Genomic DNA, 21,523 nt, shown 5'->3' on the forward strand with positions numbered 1-21,523 from the left:
TTGAGGTGTATAAGATGCTAAAGGGGATAGACAAAGTAGGCGTGGAGCGGATGTTTCCCCTTGTGGGGCATTCTAGAACGAGAGGCCATAGTTTTAGGCTAAGGGGTGTAGATTTAAATCAGAGATGAGGAGGAATTACTTTTCTCAAAGGGTCGTGAATCCGTGGAATTCACTACCTCAGAGTGCAGTGGATGCCGGGACGCTGAATAAATTTAAGGAGGAGATAGACAGATTTTAAATTAGTAACAGGTTGAAAGGTTATGGGGAGAGAGCGGGAAATTGGAGTTGAGGCCGAAATGAGGACAGCCATGATCGTATTGAATGGCGGGGCAGGCTCAGGGGGTTGAATTGCCTACTCCTGCTCCTAGATCTTATGTTCTTGTGAAGAGATAAGGGATATTGAAGTCCATGTACACTATTGTGTTTCATATTTGAACAGATTATAAAGTATTCACAAGAAGCAAATAATTATTATGTTTAAAAAGTATTATTTTCAGTTATTTGGTGTGTTCTGTATCAAGAAAACAATAAGTTATAATATTTTTCATCTGCTAATATCACTGTCATTTTTCTTATATACAGGGAGACAGACAGTTGGGGTAATTGCAGGAAGAGCCAGAGTGACTGCATGAGTCTAAAACCAACAATAAGAAGTGGTTTTGATATGTTAATGAACCAAGAGGAACTTCAATCAGAGTTTTACATAAAGCAATAATAGGAGTGTTTTTGAATTGAGTTGTTTTAGTTCAAAGGGGGATACATGTAGGTTGTAAATGGTGTAAGTAAGGTAAAGGTAGGGCAAGTTTGTTTTTACAAGTCTAAGAGCTAGGGTAACGAAACGAGTTTAATCAATTCTGGGAAGAAAGCATTTCTGAAGAGACTGGTTGAGACATTAGAGAGATAAAGGGGAAGGAATGCATTTAAGGAAATACTGATGCCTAGGTGAGGGTAGCTGGTTAGAACACCCAGAAGACAGCAGAGTAGCTGGGTAGAACTCCAAGAAGACAATGTGAACAAGGCCAGACCTGAAGAACCAGTTGCTGTCAGCCTCAGAGGATACCCCAAGGAAAAAAGGCACTGTGTGGTAAAATTACTGGAATTCTGTAGATTTTAAAATCTATAAGGATAACTGCTGAACAGAAAAGGGGAAGGTTAGCTCTGGGAGTAGTTAAGATCAGATCTTGTGGAGCTGTTTTAAAGTACTGTTTACTATGTAAAGCCATTCTTGTGTTTAAGTGTAATTATGTTTTTTTTCTTTTATTCTTTTAATAAATGTTTACTATAAAATCATCACAAGCAGTTTGGGACATCATTTCCTGATTTCAGAACCTCGCCTCATACTATACAAAAATTGTTTTGGCAGCTGTTTCAAGTTTCCCTCTGAGATTTGAGCAGCTCCGCATTTACCATCAGCCATGCCATAACATCTGTAAATAAAACTAATCTAAATCAATTTAAATCTTATTACATTAATTATGTACTGCAGCAGGGCCGAGTGTCGATTCCCAAACTCAAGGGATCTCAGCAAGGCTCAGTGAGCAACTATATATAGGTCAAGTGTCCATTTAGAGCTTAGAGGGCCAAGGTAAACATCACAAACCGTTCTTCAGACTCTAGTTGTTGATCAGTAATGTAAAGGGTTAATGTTAAATATGTAAATAGCCTACATCATTAGCGATGTAAGATCACATGAGAACAGAGTATGTTGAAGGATAGTTCTATATGAAGCCTTGTAATGTGCATAGTAGAATGTTCAAAAAAAGGTAAAGTTTACCAATTGCCTTGCCTGCAGCAGTCTCAATCAATCCTAAGACCCACAACGATGATAACAGAAGGAACACAACAAAAGATATCCTAATAATTAAATAACAAACTGGCTTACAACTCACTAAATCCTGTTGTCTTTCTTTGGTTATTAAGAATAAAAGCTTTTTTTTGTTTCAGTAAATCCTTATCTTTAACTTTAATTTCACTTCCCATGTCCTACCTCTATTCCAGAATAAAGAGGATGACAAGACAACTTGCTCTCAATGATTTATTCTTGATCTAGCTCTTAGGACATGCAGAACAGCAGCTTGGGACAAATCATCCTACAATTTTCACTCCCTGTAAGGAAATATCTAAGTGCAATCTCACAGGGCAACTGATGTGTACAAACCACTGTATGGAAAAATAATGACAGAACCTTACACCTGAACCCCTAATGCCCACCGGAACAGTAGTGCACCACCTTCTCATTTTGTTTCCTTATTCCACTTAATCATAACACATTGGTGTCAAAAACTGGACCAACCTTGAAATATTTTGATAAAATTTATAGACACCATTGACTCTAATACAATAAAAGAAGAAAGACTTGCATTTATTTGGCATCTTGCTCCCTTGGTACTTTACTGGTCTGTCACCCTGGATTATTCACTTCTGACTCAGAAGTGAGAGTGCTCTTAATAATCTTCCTGTTCATTATACTGAATGCACGGAATAGATTCAGCAAGTATAATTTTAAACATTATGACTTGCACACAGATAAACAATTTAAAATGCAGAGGTTGCAATTACTAGGAAAGATCCCTCACATATGGTAAAACCAAGATCCCATATTTCAAAAGAAGATGTCGCCAGATTTTTTAAAAATCCTCTAGTTAGTCACTAATGCAAGTTAGTACTGCACAAAACTGTTAGGGCTTGCTGTAGTGCCAATAGAAACTTATATTTAAGCTCTCCTAATTGATCAGTCAGATTAGCCAGCAGCCAGCAAACAGCTAAACTGGACAAATTAGCAAAAACCAGGTTTGATTCCCAATCTATGTTGACATCGTCCATCCCAGGTGAGGCAGGCTTAGAGGGGTATCAGAAATAAAAACAGAAAATGCTGGAAAAACTCAGCAGGTCTGGCAGTATATGTGGAGAGAGAAAAACAAAGTTAACGTTTTGAGTCCGTATGACTCTTCAGAGTTTTTCCAGCATTTTCTGTTTTTATTTCAGATTTCCAGCATCCGCGGTATTTTGCTTTTACCTTAGAGAGGTATCAGATCGTTAGCATACCTAGGTTAGGGTAGAGAAAAATGATCCAGAAATCTAGGAAGACCTATTGCTGAAAGGAATAATTGAAATTCCATTCATATAGTGTTTTTCACAACCTCAGAATATTCCCAAGCATTTCTTTGCATCTGAAGGCGCTGTCTGTTAACTGGGATATGGCTTCTTGAGGCCACCTGTCCTTTCATGCTTCACCCACATAGTCATTATTTACTTGCGAGCTTTGGTAGGTTATTTAACTCTGTAGCCATCACAACTGAGTCCTATTCCTCCCTCACCTGTACTTCATACCTAAAGCTATCTCATAGGTTATCTCATTGCATTTTTACATATGCTACATGCATATTAGTACTTTTTGAAATGTAGTTATTGGGAAATGCGGCAACTAATTTGCATGTAGCAAGGTCCACAAAAAGCATTTAAATGATAAATGATGAGATAGCTTTAAGTGTGATGAACCAGTGAGGAAGGAATAGGACTGAGTTGTTTTTACCTATTCCTACTTTTACTTAACAACCCCGCCCCACCCCCTTAAACCAGCTTATATTTCACCCCTTTCCTATTTTTACTTAGTTCTGAAGGGTCATGAGGACTCAAAACATCAACTGTGCTCTTCTCCGCCGATGCTGCCAGACCTGCTGAATTTTTCCAGGTATTTCTGTTTCTGTTTTTGTTTTGGATTTCCAGCATCCGCAGTTTTTTGTTTTTATCTGAGTTGTGAATAACCTACCAAAGCTCGTAAATGAATAATGACAACTTGGGTGAGGTATGAAAGGACAGGTGGCGTGAAGAAGCCATACCCCAGTTAACAGGCAGTATCTTCAGATGCAAAGAAGCTGGTACAAAACTGGTAGGAAAATGAAAAAGTAATTATCGCTATCCATTAATTTTATTCTAAAGTGATGAACAGTATGGCCATAATAATACTTGCATTTGTAAGTATAATATTCTAGGCATAATGATAATGGGTAAATTACATTGAGCAAAATTCAACCAAAAATCTTCCCACCAAATGAACACTTCAAAACACACAATCTGTGAGCACTGTACATAATGGTGGAAGGCTGAGTATAGGTGCCGTTTTATTTCTCTGCTAACTCTTGCCCAATCTGCTTTTAAGCCTATCTGCTTTACACAAAATTGTCAGTTTTTTAAAGAGAGAATGAGAAAGTACGCAGATCTGATTTGTAATCTGCATGTCTCCAGTGACATGAAGACATCAGAGGCAGGATTCTGAGTACAGTAATTATTTTTCCAGTTACTAGCCCAAGTTAATCCAGGTAGCTAATACTTAATTTAGTGTGCACTTTTGGTTTTCCTTTCAGCGGATGTAAGTTCTCTATCTGGCTTTCTCTGTGGTTTTCCTTTCTGTGATTTATATCACTCATCGTGCATCTCACATGGCAATCAGGATTTCTGTGATTTCTTCATCCTCCTAACCTTCCTTACTGTCTGTCTCTCTCTCTCTTTCTGGGTCTCTAATTACACTTCTGTCCGGTGCCAGTGACCTTCTCTTTTCACTTGTTGTGGGTTCAAGAACCACTCCAGAGACAAAATATAGGTTGACATTTCAGTGAGAGAGTACTGCACTATTCGAAATGCTAAATTTCGAATGAGACTTTAAACTGAGGCTCAGTTTGCCCTCCAGGTGGGCATAAAAGAATCATGGCATTATTCTGAAGCAGGGCAGGGGAGTTCTCTTGGATGTCTGGGCCCAAAATTTAGCTCTCAACCAATATGAAGAACAGATTATTCAGCCATTATCTCATTGATGTTCAAGGAACATTGCTGTGTGGAAATTGGCTGCCGTGACCATGCTTCAAAAATACTTCATTGGAGTTAAAGGCACTTTAGGATGTCCTGAGGTTGTGAAAGGTGCTATATAAATGCACATTCTTTCTAAGTTTTAACGCCTCTTTTAATGACAAATCTATACCAACCTGTGTGTTCCTGGCATAACAATAAAGTTGCCATTACTAACTTTGAATGATTAATCAGAATCTTGTTGAGCATTGGAGGTCTCACCTGCTGGCTGTAGAGCCGGTGAGAGACCACACTGCCTCTTTACAGGAAGGCTCGCCAGACCACAAGCTTATCAGGCGTTGACAAGGCCACCGGCAGGCCATCTCTGGAATCAAGACCCTGGGGGTCTTGCCTATTGAGAGCTGCCGGCCAATCAGAGCTCAGCAATGTTGCTGTTACAGGAAAAACACTCACCAGGAGTCCCAGGATAGTTGAGTGACCCAGACCACTGGTAAGAAATGTGGGTTGGGGGGGGTGGGGGGGGGTTTCGCAGGTAGAGGGTTGTGGAGGGATCGGCAGCAAGGGCAGAGGCTCTCAGCGGGCCCTCTCCTTCCTGATATCCAGTCCCTTGATCAGGCACTGATAAATATAATTAAAAATAAATGCAGAATATACATTAGGTTGGAGGCTACAAAAAAATCTAGCTATCATAACATGATTAGATTTTACATTCAGTTTGAGGGAGAGAACAGTGAGTCTAAGGCCAGCATTTTAAACTTAAATAAGGGCAATTATGAGGGTGAGCTAGCTAATGCGAGCTGTCAAATTAGGTTATGGGATAGGGCAATAGAAATGCAGTGGCAGACATTTAAGGGGATATTTTAGAATACACAGAATTGGCACATTCCAACAAGAAGGAAAAATTCCGAGGGGAGGACCCACCGTGATTAACTAAAAAAGTTAAAGAAAGTATCTTAAAGAAAAAGCGTATAATTGCACAAAGATGGGTAGAAGGTCAGGAGATTGGACAGAATATAAAAAACACCAAATAATGATTTAAATATTAATAGGGAGGGGAAAAATAGAGTACGAGAGAAAGCTAGCTAGAAATATAAAAACAGACAGTAAGAGTTTCTACAGATATTTAAAAAAGAAAAAAATTAAGAAAGTGAGCATTGGTCCTATAGAAAGTGAGTCTGGGGAATTAATAATGGAAAATAGGAGATGGCAGATGAATTGAGGAGCTATTTTGCATTAGTCTTTACTATACAGGATGTAAGTAACATCCCAGAAATAGATGTAAATCAGGAAATGGGAGGGAGGGAGGAACTCAAGAAAATTACAATCACCAGGTAAGTGGTACTGAGCAAATTGATGGAACTGCGGGCTGACAAGTCCCTGGGTCCTGATGGACTTCATCCTAGGGTCTTAAAGGAAGTGGTTAGTGAGACATTTGACACGTTCATTTTAATTTTCCAAAATTCCCTAGATTCAGGGAAGGTCCCATTAGATTGGAAAATAGTGAATATAACTCCTTTATTCAAAAAGGGAGGGAGACAGAAAGCAAGAAACTACAGGCTGATTAGCTTAACGTCTGTCATAGGGAAAACGTTAGACGTCATTATTAAAGTCGCTATAGCAGGGCACTTCAATACATTCAAGGTAACATCAGGCAGAGTCAACATGGTTTTGTGAGAGGGAAATCATATTTAACCAACTTATTGTTCTTTGAAGAAATAACATGTGCTGCAGTTAAAGGGGAACCAGTGGATGTACTGTACTTCAATTTCCAGAAGGCCTTTGATAAGCTGCCACATCAAAGGTTATTACGGAAAATAAAAGCTCATGATGTAGGGGTAACATATTGACATGGATGGAAGATTGGCTGGCTAACAGGAAGCAGAGGGTACCATAAATGGGTCTTTTTCTGGTTGGCAAGGTGTAACAAGTGGCGTGCCATAAGGATCAGTGCTGGGGCTTCAGCTTTTTAAAATTTATATAAATGACTTGGATGAAGGGACCGAAGGTATGGTTGCTAAATTTGCTGATGACACAAAGGTAGGTAGAAAAGTAAGTTGTGAAGAAGACATAAGGAGGCTACAAAGGGATATAGATAGGTTAAGTGAGTGGACAAAGATTTGACTAATGGAGTACAATGTAGGAAAATGTGAAATTGCTCATTTCAGTAGGAGGAATAAAAAGGAAGCATCTTATCTAAATGGTGAGAGACTCTGAGCTACAAAGGGATCTGGGTGTCCTAGTGCATGAATCACAAAAGATTAGTATGCAGGTACAGTAAGTAATTAGGAAAGCTAATAGAATGTTATCGTTTATTGCAAAGGGAATTGAATACAAAAGTAGGTAGATTATGCTTCAGTTATACAGGGCCTTGGTGAGATCACATCTGAAGTACTGTGTACAGTATTGGTCTCCTTATTTAAGGAAGAATGTAAATGCCTTGGAAGCAGTTCAGAGAAGGTTTACTAGATTAATACCTAGAATTTTATGATGAGGAACATGAGGAACTTTGTAAATCAACTGTGCAGTAACTGAACTTCAAACACATTTCGTTGGTTCTAAAGCACTTTAGGACATCCTGAGGTTGCGTAAGGTCCTAGGACCTAAAAAGGTGCTAATTTAAGAAGAGTTTTACGGAAAAGAAACTATTCATGAATTTACTTTTAAGTTATTATCTGCTTTGTAAACAGTGAGTTGCCAATCTCAATCAGAAACAATGAGGGGAATTTAATGTCCTCCCCGAGGCAAGTTTGGAGGCAGACGGGCATTTAATTAGGCAGAAGGATGCCGGGTGGGGACACCGCTGCCTTCCCAACTCTGCCCCGATTAAGTCTGGGGTGAAAAGCCTCATGGGTGTACTTCCTGCCTCAGCGCAAATTGCAGCCCTTAATTGGACAATTAATGCCCACTTGAGGGCCTCATCCTGCTGCCATTGGTATTCAGTGGGCACCGAATATGGGCAAGACAGTGCAGGCAACCAGGGAGGTCACTCATTCAAAGACAGTCAATGCCTTACTGAAGGACTTGGCATTAGAAAGGGAGAGGCCCGCTGGGAGCCACCCCACTCTGCCCTTGCTGTCGACCTCCCCTCTCCTGCGACCCCTTACCCTGCAATGCCCACCTCGCCCTCATTCACCCCAGCCTGGTCCCTCGGCAATCCCCTCTACACAATCCGCTCTACATGGGTGCATTGTCGACAGCAGCCATCGCTCCCACTGGTGGTGCTGCCTGCAGTGGACAGCTGTCAACCTCCAGCTATCAGTGGGGGCAGGAATTCCCAGGGAAAGCCCATCACTGGCCACTTAAGTGCCTGTTCAACACTTAATTTGGCTGGCCTTCCCCGAAGAGCCAGTAGGTGAGACTCCTGTCGCCGCCATTAAATACTGCCTAATGACTACAGATGGCATGATTTCCCAAGGGCAGGAATCTCACTCATTCACTTTTCCAGAATGGCTTCACCCAATTCAGGGTTGCTGGAAGTTGGAGTCTATCCTGACAGGCAATGGGCACTAGGCGAGGTACACCCAGGATGGGATGCCAGTCCATCACAGGGCACACACTCACACTAAGGGGCAATTTACTGTAGCCAATCCACCTAACCAGCACGTCTTTGGATGGTGGGAGGAAACCAGAGCACCCGGCGAAAACCCAAGCAGGCACGGGGAGAATGTGCAAAGTCCACACAGACAGACACCCAAGGTCAGGGTCCCTGGAGCTGTGAGGCAGCAGTGCTAACCACTGTGCCGCCCATGGGTAGGAATCTAAATAAGAAAATTAACCTGATTGTCTTTCTCACCTCCCACAGGATTCAAGGATCACTGACAGAAGCCTAGAACTAGTCACTTACCCATATTCGGTGGTAGAGAACAGATAAAATGGTGGAAAATAGGTTAAAATAGGGTTTGAAAATAAGAAAGACATCCAAGACTCAAGATTTAGTTTCGTTTAATGAAATGGAACTCCGCTAAATTTACACCTCCTAGAACATATGCATTGATGGTCTGAATTATGCGGTTAGCAGCGAGGAAACGATGCTTGCTTGCGGCATCAGAAAAAAAACCCCATAGTATTCCCCTATTCCGATGTCAATTTAAATTTGGAATCATCTGTAGGGAATCTGTGCTGCCCAACAACAGAGCAGGCAGGCTGTTTAGCCAATCAGGTTGAAGAATTTGCAGATAACAAAACAGGCAGTAAAAAGCAAGAAAAAAAATTATAATTAAATCACGTGAAGAAAATGAAATAATTATTGGAAAAGAGATTAAGGGAAAAGCTTAATTATCTTAAAACAACTTGTAAAAATTTAAATTCTACAATGTTTATATGTTTTCTGAGGGAATGCAATTCCTTACTTGTTTTTCAGGGCCAGAAACGTTGTTTCCCTGACAGTGGCTAAATATTTGCTGCTAAATGCACAAAAGAAGTCCATACTTACCTGGCTTGTAGGCTGCAGTGAAAGTCACAGAATCACAGAATTGTTATGCTGCAGAAGCGGGCCATTCGGCCCATCATGTCTGCACCAGCTCTCCAAACGAGCATTATTACTTAGTGCCATTCTCCTGCCTTTTCTCCATACCCTTGCACATTGTTTCTATCCAAATAATCATCTAATACGCTCTTAAATGCCTCGATTGAACCTGCCTCCAACACACTTCAAGGCAGTGCAATCCAGACTTGAACCACTCACTGTGTGAAAATGTTTTTTCTCACATCACATTTGCTTCTTTTGCAAATCACTTTAAATCTGTGCCCACTCATTCTTGATCCTTTTACAAGCAGTAACAGTTTCTCCCTATCCACTCTATCCAACCACCTCATGATTTTGAACACCTCCATCAAATCTCCCCTTAGCCTTCTCCTCTCCAAGGAGAACAGTCCTAACCTCTCCAATGTTCATAGCTGAAGTTTCTCATCCCTGGAACCATTCGTGTAAACCTCTTCTGCACTCTCTCCAATACGTTCACATCCTTCCTATAGTGTAGTGCCCAGAACTGTACACAATACTCCAGCTGAAGTCTAACTAGTATCTTATATAAGCTCAGCATAACCTCCTTGCTCTTGTATTAATAAAGCCCAGGATACTGCATGCTTTATTAACTGCTCTCTCCACCTGTCCTGCCACCTTCAATGATCTATGCACATATACACCCAAGTCTTCCTGCTCCTGCACCCCACTTCAAAATCTCACCCCTTATTTTATATTGTCTCTCCATGTTCTTCCTACTAAAATGCATCATCTCACACTTCTGCAGATTGAACTTCATCTGCCGCCTATCTGCCCACTCCACCGACTTGTCTATCTGCTTGTGAAGTTCTACACTGTTCTCCTCACAGTTTACAATGCTTCCAAGTTTCGTATCATCCGCAAACTTTGAAATTATCCCCTGCGCACCAAGACCTAGATCATTTTTAAAAATTAATATTATTAATATATATCAGGAAACTTCCTCTTCTTTCTGCAGCAGGGTCCAGCATTGGGAGAAATAGCAATGTGGCGCATTGACGGTGAAGCAACACCTCGTGATGTCACAATCTGAAGACATGCTCCTTAATGTCAGTCTTCAGCTTAATGACTGGTGAGTTTTTTCATTATGATTTAAAATATTTTAAAAGTGATGATACTCTTTATAAGTGTTTTAAACTTTTAAAAACTTTTAACACTTTTATAACAGTTGGTGAAAATCTGCTAGGGTCAATCCCTCAGGTATCAGCACGACCCAGCTCAACTCTTTCCAACCCGTCTCCTGTTCCCCTGCTCACCTGGCTCCTTTCCCGACCCCAACCGCTGGCTCCTCTTCCCCTGCTCAACCAGATCCTCTACCCCCCAACACCCCCTCCCGGCTCCTCAGTCCCACCAATGCTGGAAACAGCACTTAATAGGGGGAAAACCAAGCAAAACTGCCTGATTTTCCCCTCCCATGAAGTGCTGTTTCTGACATCAGCGCTAATCAGGAGCTGGTGTGGGAGGAGGAAAGAGAGAAACTGGGGTGGGTATTGAGAGGAGCCATTGTTGTTATTTGTGATCCTTTTTCATTCATTGTAACAAATTGTGAAGAACCATGATTTATTGCTGATATTTTCATCCACCCTCCCTGACAATTTTTAGTCGCTTTATGACTTACACCTGTAATTATGAGCCCTACCTCTTTGCACATAAAAATCTATGAAGGTTATGAGCAAATTGGCAAATTTCTTAAACTAATGGTCCCTGCTGCTTTGAGCATTGGAATGGCGGGATTATCAGCATTGGCTCAAGATGCACTGTAACTTCCCAATTTCAGGTTGCCTGAAGTTGCACTGCCACTGCATCGCTTAATAGTGACCAACTTCTCAGTGTTCATCGCTATTGAGCAAGGAAAACCTGGGCCATTTTTATTTTTCTAAATCTAGCTTCCTTTCATGTTGATATACATGTAGTGTGGAAGGCGATTAGTACATTTATAGAAGTGAGATGTCCACTGTCAGAACTGATGAACAACTTTCATCAGCAGAAATCAAACAGCCACTCTATTTGCCTTTTGCTCGAGCACTGCATGAGCTCCCAAAGGCTCCTTAGACAGCACCTTCCAAACCCATGACCACTACCATCTCCAACGACAAGGGCAGCATATATATGGGAACACCACCACCTGGAAGTTCCCGTCCAAGTCACTTACCATTCTGACTTGGAACTATATCGCTGTTCCTTCACTGTCACTGGGTCAAAATTCTGGAACACCCTCCCTAACAGCACTGTGGGTGTACCTACACCACATGGACTGCAGCGGTTCAAGAAGGCGGCTCACCATCACCTTCTCAAGGGCAATCAGGGGTGGGCAATAAATGCTGGCCTAACCAGCAACACCCACATCCCATGAATGAATAAATAAAACAAAAGTGCTGTCTGGTGTTGTTTAGAATTGGACAATTATTTAATCTCATTGTTCAGATCATGTTCTCTATAAATCAGTGCTTCAAAATAGTTCATTACCCTAAAACGAACCAAATGCACACACAGATATATTGATTATATGATGTGCTCCAAAATATCTCTCACAGCAACATGTCATCAAATAAAATTCCAGTAATCAGTACAATATTCAACTACAAAAAAGAGTATGGATATCCTGCATCTAAAACACATTGGAAAAATAAAGGCTACTGCCATTATTTTAATAAACTTACTTTGAAAGGTAGTAACTTTTGACAGAGTTTATATTGAGAATTGTATTTGTTCAAAAAAATGGTAAACATAAAAATAACAGTTTTTTAAAAAGAAAAGCCCAAAATTTTCATAAATACAGAGCAAAGTCCTCGTATTTTGACATGCTTGGAATATTTCAGCCATATTCTAGAAAGACACGAGTTATAAATACAAAGGCTTTACTTACTGGCAGACATGATCATGATACAAAAATTATCACGATTGGATACTGACTTTTTCATTGACAAGAACTCCATTACTTCACAGGTTGTTGCTGTGCTTCATCCAACTTCACTGGCTATTCACAAAGCATCAGCTTATGTATCCAAGACAGACCTTGGAAACCCAATCTCACAGTATGACTCAGAGGACTGTCTTATTTCTTATCATGAACATCACACTTTCAAACTCAATTGAATAATCATTTTTTTCAGTTAATGAGATGTGTACAAGGACAATGCACATTTGGTTTTTCCGAAAGGTATTTACTGTGCATTGTTTAATTTAAAATTCATGATTTGTAGAGTTTTAATAATTCTAGTTTGGATAATATTTAAGACACAAAGTTATAATGTGATGATCAAATTCTCTACAGGACAGTATGGCTGTTGTGTTTGCAGGGGGATGGGGGTGCATGGTTATCACTGAAGGTCACAGTTGAATATTGGAAACATAAAAATAGATCTGATTCTTCAGTTCTCCTTGATTTTTTTAAAATTCATTCATGAGATGTGGGCGTCACTGACTAGAACAGCATTTGTATCTCATCCCTAAATGCCCTTGAGAAGGTGGTGGTGAGCTGCCTTCTTGAACCACTGCAGTCTATGTGGTGTAGGTATACCTACAGTGCTGTTAGAGAGGGAGTTCCAAGATTTTGACCCAGTGACAGTGAAGGAACAGCAACATATTTCCAAGTTAGGATGGTGAGTGGCTTGGAGGGGAGCTTCCAGGCCATGATGTTCCCATGTATTTGCTGCCCTTGTCCTTCTAGATGGTAGCAGTCATGGGTTTGCAAGTGCGCTGTCTGAGGAGCCCTGGTAAGTTCCTGCAGTGCATCTTGTAGATAGCACATTCTGCTGCCACTGTGCGTCAATGGTGGAGGGAGTGAATGTTTGTGGATGGCGCACCAATCAAGCGGGCTGCTTTGTCCTGGATGGTGTCTAGCTTCTTGATTATTGTTGGAGTTGCACTCATCCAGCCAAGTGGAGAGTATTCCATCATACCCCTGACTTGTGCCTTGTAGATGGCGGGCTGGCTTTAGGGAGTCAGGAGGTGAGTTTCTCGACATCCCTGTCGCTTGCCATTTCAACACTCCACCCTGCTCTCATGCCCACATGTCCGTCCTTGGCCTGCTGCATTGTTCCAGTGAAGCTCAATGCAAACTGGAGGAACAGCACCTCATCTTCCGACTAGGCACTTTACAGCCTTCCGGACTGAATATTGAGTCCAACAATTTTAGATCATGAACTCTCTCCTCCATCCACACCCTCTTTCCGATCCCCCTTTTTCCAAGAGATTTTTCTTTTCCCACCTATTTCCATTATTTTTAAATGTATTTCCATCCTTTGTTTTGTCTCTACTTTTTAGCCTATTTCGATCCCTTCCCCCCACCCCACTCCCGCTAGGGCTATCTGTACCTTGCTCGTCCTGCTTTCTACCCTTAATGTCACCTATTAGCATATTCCTTAGATAATATCACCACCTTCAACACCTCTTTGTCCTTTTGTCTATGACATCTTTTGGCAATCTCCACCTATCACTGGCCCTCTATCCAGCTCTACCTGTCCCACCCCCCCTTAAACCAGCTTACATTTCACCTCTTTTCTATTTTTCCTTAGTTCTGTTGAAGAGTCATACGGACTCGAAACGTTAACTGTGCTCCTCTCCGCAGATGCTTCAGACCTGCTGAGTTTTTCCAGCTATTTTTATTTTTGTTTTGGATTTCCAGCATCCGCAGTTTTTTGCTTTTACCCTGAAGCTTGTCCTGGTTTACTCTTAAAGGGACCTGCATTTCTAACATTGTCACCAAAGACTCACGACCATCTGAGAGAAAAAAATTCTCCTCGTCTCTGTCTTAAATGGGCGACTCCTTATTTTTAAACAGGGACCCCTAGTTCTAGATTCACCCCCCAGGGTAAACGTCCTCTCCACATCCACCTCATCTGGGCTGAGAGGCTGCCTTCTGTACTATATGATTCTATGATTTTTCTCCTTCTGCTGTCAGTACTACAATAACACAAGAATAGGATCAGGAGTAGACAACATGATGCATCAAGCCTGCTCCACCATTCAATACGATCATGGCTGATTTTGTGCTTTAACTCTATTTTCCGCCCATTCCCCATATCCCTTGATGCCCTGAGAGGCCAAAAATCTGTCTATCCCAGCCTTATTCAACGATGGAACATTCACAACCCTCTAGGGTAGAGAATTTCAAAGAATCATAACCCCTGCTTTTTAAGGCATGTATTAACGATTTGGACGTAAATATAGGGGGAATGATCAACAAGTTTGCAGATGACACGAAAATTGGTTGCGTGGTTGATGGTGAGGAGGACAGCTGTAGACTGCTGGAAGATATCAATGGATTGGTCAGGTGGGCAGAAAAGTGGCAAATGGAATTCAACCCAGAGAACTGTGAAGTGACATTTGGAGAGGTCAAACAAGGCAAAGGAATATACAATAAATAGGAGAATACTGAGAGGCGTAGAGGAAATGAGGAGCCTTGGAGTGAATGTCCACAGGTCCCTGAAGTTAGCAGGACAGGTGGTTAAGAAGGCATATGGAATCCTTTCTGTTATTAGCAGAGGAATAGAATATAAGAGCAGGGAGGTTATGCTAGAATTATATAAAGCATTAGTTAGGCCACAACTTGAGTGCTGTGTGCGGTTCTGGTCACCTCTTTACAGAAAGGATGTAATTGCACTGGAGAGGGTACACAGAGGAGGTCTACAAGAGTGTTGCCAGAGCTGGAAAATTGCAGCTATCAGGAAAGATTGCTGGGGTTGTTGTCCTTGGAACATAGGGGGCTGAGGGGAGATTTGATAGAGATGTACAAAACTGTGAGGGCCCTGGTTGGGGGGATGGGAAGGGCTTATTTACCTTAGCAGAGAGGTAGGTGACTAGTGGGCATAGATTTAAAGTGATTGGTAGAAGGATTAGAGTGGAAATGAGGAAACATTTTTTCACTAAAAGGGAGGTAGGGGTGTGGAGCTCACTGCCTGAAAGGGTGGCAGAAAACTTAAACTCTCTTAAAAGGTGCCTGGATATGCAGCTAAAGTGCTGTAACCCGCAGGGCTACAGACCTAATGCTGGAAAGTGATCTTAGGCTGGGTGGCTCATTTTTCGGCCAGCACAGACATGTTAGGCTAAGTGGACTCTATGTACTGTAAACTTTCTATGATTTTCTATGATTCTAAAGTGTAGGGAATTCGCAGTCACATTGATTTTAATTACACAGGAGGTAGGAGAGTAATGGTAGTGCTGTGCAAAAGTCTCAGAAAAATATGCAGCGACATAATTAATGGTGTAAATCATTTACTCCATAATTTCTTCTTTCTTTTGAGCAATTCAAGGTCACTACGATGCTGATACGCCATTACAAAGACACAAGTCCCAGGAAAATCTGGGTCAATATGAAAGTCAGAGGCTCAATGATTGATTATGAATGCTAACATTAGAAATAGAAACAGCTATGTACATATTCCAAAACTTAACAGATTTGACACCACAGCTGTTAAAAAAACAGCTTATTTCATACAGAAATTACTTAGCTTGGAGATATTCCGTCATTTACATAGTTGACTATTTCCGCATTTGCCAACTACTGCATAATGACATCATAAACCTCAACCTGAATACATTCTGCACAAAGAGTATTAAAAGTATCACACTATGTCTTGACATTGCAACCCCTGATGCCAATGGTGTCTTTGCGAATGAGTTAAAAAGTGACTGAACAGACTCAGACATGGGTAAATATTAAGGAAAACTGCGGATCAACAATCAAGCCCTAGTCTCCTACTTGAAACTCAAATCAATCCCAGATTCTCCAAACTGTAGTACTGCTGACTTTCCTGTTACAATCTTGCCTTTTGAATCCAGTTGGACATCACCAAGTTGCCACATCCTGATTTACCTCTTTTCTCCTAAGCTTTTCAACCTAAATGCCCACAATTTAGATTCCTAAATAATAAACTAAGACTTTCCTGAGCAAAACAAAGAAACATCCTATTCCTACCTCTCCCTAAAATTCAAGTGACTAAAACCAAGCAGTATTTATGAGCCATCAGTCTATAGCCTTTATTGTTGTATTTTATAATTACTTCCATTCCCTGAATCTATCAAGCCCAAGTAACGCCAAATAGGTAATATACACTCAAACCTTGAATCTATTCATCATTCTACCATGTTGAATTACTATTATATAGTGATTGCTAGTTAATAACAGATAACAACATTACAGTTATGTTCATAATGTAAGAAAATAACAGCTCTTTTCTGAGTTCTGAACAGCATATTAGAAGTTATGACGTCTAGTGCAGTCACCAGCCACTGCCATTCATACAATAAAAACTAGCAGTAATTTTCATCAGTTAAAATGAATCAAACAGGTCAATGCGACCTAAAAGATTTTGATTTAAATGGGATATGTGAAACTAAACTGGATTAAGTGGATTCTAAATGTTCCTTATACATCCAAAACAAGCAACTAGGTCACAGTCATAGAGACACAAAAACTGAAGCATTTTTTGTACATTTCTCACTACTTTAATTAAAGTCCCCAAAATTTATGTACAGATATAGTGCATGAATAAACCTTCAGAATAAAATACTTGTCTTTCTGAAGGTTTTTAAAGCACCATTAGAAACTGATGTAGTATATAACAGCACCTCAGTTTCAGTCTATCAATTCAGTGAAAAAGCTCACATATTTTCTAAACAAAATATTACTTGTGAAGTATAACATTTGTGCACTTGCTTGATGGACCATTCGATTATGTCTACTTTTTGCACCAATAAATAGGTGCTTTTAAATCAGCAAACATACTCCTTCAATCTAAAATGATCAGCAGCTTGGATTAAGTAGCATATCTTCTTGAGGAGGCAGACGTCATGGCTGGGATAATAAATGAGTACTTCGATCTGTCTTCATCACAGAAGAGGATTCCCCAATGTAACAATATTGGAATAGGTAGTACAGAAACTGGATAGGATAAGAATAGATAAAGTGGAAGCATTTTAAAGGTAACTTTAAACTTTAAGACAGTTAACTTTGAGCACCGTGCTCAAAGTAGAAAAATTATCCAGTCGGGATGGGATGCATCCTAGTTTGCTGAGGGATCTCAGAGTGGAGATAGGAGAGGCACAATTCTAGTAAGGGAGCTGTGCCAAAGTACTGGAAAATTGCAAATGTTACATACAGTGTGTTCAGAAAAAGAGGATAAATCCAGCAACTACATGCCAGTTGGTGGTATATTTTAGAGACAATATCTGAGGCAAAAGCATGGATGTTATGCTAAACCTTAATAAGCACTTATCAGGCCCCAGCAGCAGTTTCTAGTAACAGAAAGGTCAATGAATAGGGGACACAGATTTAAGCTAATTGGCAAAAGAGCTAGAGGTGAGGAGAAATGTATATACTCAGTGAGTTATGATCTCTAATGCAAAGACTGAAAGGGCAGAAGAAGATTCAATAACAACTTTCAAAAGGGAATAAGATAAATACTTGAAGGGGAAAAAACTCCAGGGCTAAGGGTACAGGGCTGAGGAATGAGACCAATTGGAAAGCTAATAGTTGTTTGGTAATACAGAACCTAAGTATTGTTAAAAAAAGTGACAAGTTGAAGCTTTTCATCTTGTACTCTTCTCTTCAGGACACTTCGTAAGAATACCAATATAGGGGGAAGACAGTGTTTTTTCTCTTATGTGAAGACAGTGCTAATTGTTTGGCAAGTGGACTCTGATTGGTAGAGGCGTTGCCATGGAGAATGCACTAGTGATGGTGACTGACAGTTAACTACCAAGTGTTGTTTGAAATTTAAGTCATGCAGCTTGACCCAGATTGGTCGAGGCATCGCCCTGAGGAATGAGTCAGCGAATGGCTGGCACTTATTTTGTTTAGCTGAAACAGGCATAATGTGTGTACATGTTCTGTCTGTCTGCAAAGAACAGAGCCCTGTGTATTAATATACGTAGCTTCCAGTACACACAAATGCACCATACTGCGATCCTGACTGACCATCTTAAATTGGTTGTCAGTGTAATTCTTAGCACACTGAGGATTATTTAGCAATTGTTGTCCAATCTAATGTTGGACACTATGTTTTGAGTTTTGTAAGCATGGGCTGGTTGGGTGCGGTCTATACCTTGTCCATTGTGAATAGCCGCTGGGATATGGTGTTTTGATACGATCCGCCAGTCTTTGGGACGTATGGCCTACATACCTAGCATCACACTGGCACCGAAATTCATATACCACATTACTCATTTGTGTGATAGGCAGAAACGCCCTTTTTGGCTTGACAGCAGCATCCTGTTAGTGGTGAATACCACTCTTGTTGCTACTGCATAGGCCTGCAGGATAATGGCTACTCTGATCAGATCATTTTGTGCTGTATATCACGCAAACTGATGAACGGGCCTAAGGGCATCACTTTCAGCCCTGAAAAGTGCCCAGTCTACCTCAGATTACCCTGGAAGGGCAAGGTATCTCAAAAATTTGAGCAACAGGTGAAGCTAGCTGTTTCACACTGCGACAATGCAGTAGCAAAGCGAGTGGTATTCTCATTGAAGATCCAAATGCTTGTGGAACTGACAATAAAATAAATCAACATAGCTGTCACTGGCCTACTGGCTGTGAAACCCACATATAAGTCAACATGGCATAATGGTTTCCACAATATACAACACGGAGGTAAACGCTGCTACCGCGGCCATGTTACCTAGTTCCAGCTATCTTCTGGAACTAATCGTTATTGCTGCATCAACTGAGAGCTGCCACATCTCTTTGCTTTCTAATTCTAGGAGTTGCATCCTTAACTTACTCTTTTGAACCTTTCTTCAATTTGGAAATCATTTTTTTTAAGTTTATAGAAGCAATGCTCACCAATCCCTGGATAATGCAGACCAATGTACAAAATCTCAATTCTCTTTTTGTTCAATTGTGCTGGTCACACTTGACAATGTTAAATTATTCAGGCAGAGGATCATTTCCTCAATGAAATTCTACTGCCATAATGTGGCTAAAAACTCCTGCCCCTTAAAATCCTGCGTGAACAATAGGAATAATGAAATGCTCCATTGGTTAAAAGAAAAATTCTGGATCATTATGGCTCAATGTTCCCTTTAATTTTTCTTTGTTTTGTGTTGCATGGTTTTGTACCACACAGTCCCTTTAAGATTGCTGCACAGCCATGCAAATCTTAAAGGGAATGGTACTTGCTTTTTCCAGATTGCTGCACAGGTGTAGAGGGTACATTGTTAGGATTTAATCTAGCTGGTCCCACAAGTCTGGTTTAAAGTTTTTTGCAGACCCTAACTTCGTGAAAAACAGGCCCGAGGTTCAGATTGAGTTTTGTACCCTTCTGGGGGTATATCAGAGAATTCAATTATTAGATTTAAAACAGGCTGCCAGGGACAGCAATAACAAGGACACATTAAATTTATCTTGGATAACTGCAGTGAGGCACCAACAGGCAACAGGTTACCCATATATATTGTATACTGTACTCACCTGACACCGTAACCACAATGTACTGCTGCGGTGCTGCTACTGGTGACAGCTGAGCAGAAGGCTGCTGTTGTTGCTGCTGCGATACCTGTAGCTCACTGACATACTGTTTTTGGGATGGTGGTGGTTGCTGCTGCTGCTGTTGTTGTTGTGATGGTTGTGCAGCAGTCTGCAGGTCAGTAACATACTGTTGTTGGGTTGGTTGTTGCTGTTGTTGTGACTGTGGCTGTTGCTGTTGAGGCTGTTGTTGAGATGGTGGGAGTTCTGTAACGTAGGCCTGTGTTGCCATACCAACCTCTGCAGGTGGTACTGTTAAATGGCACTCTCCACTTTGCCCACTAAGAAAACAAAATAAGAAAATCAGTGGATAATTTACCAAAACCCAGCAATCTGATTGGTTGCTATTAGCTAATTCTCACTACCATCCTGCATTATGTTTAACAAAAGCAATGACTTTGCGAACCCACATTTAAAATTTAAGCAGGCACATGTATTTTAACCAATCTATGCATACTGCATATGGTTCATGATTGAGCAATCCAGGCTGAAAAAGGCAGCATCAAGTTAATTAACACAATCTGCCGCATACTTTGATCAGAAAGAATTGCTATGATCCATTGTTGGAAAAATTGGTTAAATTAGTCTTGCTCTGCAAGATTCGAACTCTATCAGCTGATTAAGCAAACTGAGCAAATTCTCCTGCTCTCTTATCAGAGTAAAAAAAATAACAGTGAGTGCCTGTAGTTGGGACCTAAAGGGGCAAAAATTGGAAAAGAGGTGGAAAGAAAATAATTTTTTTTAAAGCATGCTTATCCTCTGATTTTTGCGCTTTTTTTCTTCTTTGCTCTATCCTGAAGGGGCCAAGTGGGTAACTTGCTTCAATGGCATTTCAATCATGCATAAGGAGGCAACAAAGAGCTGCCCAGGGATTGTCACTTTCCCTCCATACCTGCAAATAATATGGTCTATACTCAGCCCCTCCCACAGCAATGTGGTTGAGAATGAAAATGAAAACCCTATGCTCATTCTGAGGTGCCCCACATTAGTGTTTCAGCATATAACACTGCATGTTATATGCTGAACCAATAAACCTTTAAAAGGACATGTTAATTCTTGAATGAGATAAAGAGCAAAGCACATGAAGTAGACATACTCCATAATTAAATACTGTGGCTCCAATCACACTTATCTAGCCTTGCTGCTAGCTCAAACAAGAACATAGAAAGTACAGTTGATCTCTGCAAACCTTATCCACAGGGTAACACAAGTATGACGTTCACTAATGTTGTACCCAAACTACGACCTTCATGTGACAATAACACAACCCAAAATAAAACTCTTAAAACACAGCACCTGTTCAATGATTTATGTAGATATGCCACTTGTAGGTGACACGTGCGATTTGTACTGGGACCCATTGTGGCAAGTGTCAAGAAGATTTTTTTCAACTAAAATAAAATCAGCAAATATTTATTTTGGCCCAACATCCAACCAGCAAATCACATGGTTTTCATCTTACAGGGAAACTTTATTTTTCAGTGTTCCCCTCACCTATGCTTACATTTTAATCAACAGCATGGCCCCACTCTTCTCTAGTTCTGTAACCTCCTTCAGTCCTACAACCCCACCTGATCTCTATGCTCCTCAAATTCTGGCCTCCAAAGAATCCTTATGTTAATCGTTCCATCAGTGGTGGCCTTTCCTTCAGTTGCCTAGGCCCTAAGCTCTGGAATTCTCTACCTCACTTTCCTCCTTTAGGATGTTCCTTAAAACCAACTTCTTTGATCAGCTTTTTGTCAGATGCCCTA

At 40.7% G+C, this 21,523-nt stretch overlaps 1 protein-coding gene across 5 annotated transcripts in view; it reads right to left on the reverse strand.

Moving 5' to 3' along the window:
- The window catches only part of LOC144668975 (MHC class II regulatory factor RFX1-like), a 118,116-nt gene that overhangs the window by 76,887 nt on the left and 19,706 nt on the right, over positions 1-21,523 (reverse strand). For all 5 annotated transcript variants that reach the window (XM_078531513.1, XM_078531510.1, XM_078531511.1 and 2 more), the window contains exon 2: positions 19,719-20,053. In XM_078531513.1, the coding sequence (XP_078387639.1) occupies positions 19,719-20,004 (286 nt within the window). In that variant the 5' untranslated portion in view covers positions 20,005-20,053. The remainder of the gene's footprint in view (positions 1-19,718; positions 20,054-21,523) is intronic.

The sequence above is a fragment of the Cetorhinus maximus genome, chromosome 28, assembly GCF_964194155.1.
Source record: "Cetorhinus maximus chromosome 28, sCetMax3.hap1.1, whole genome shotgun sequence".
Taxonomy (NCBI): Eukaryota; Metazoa; Chordata; class Chondrichthyes; order Lamniformes; family Cetorhinidae; genus Cetorhinus; species Cetorhinus maximus.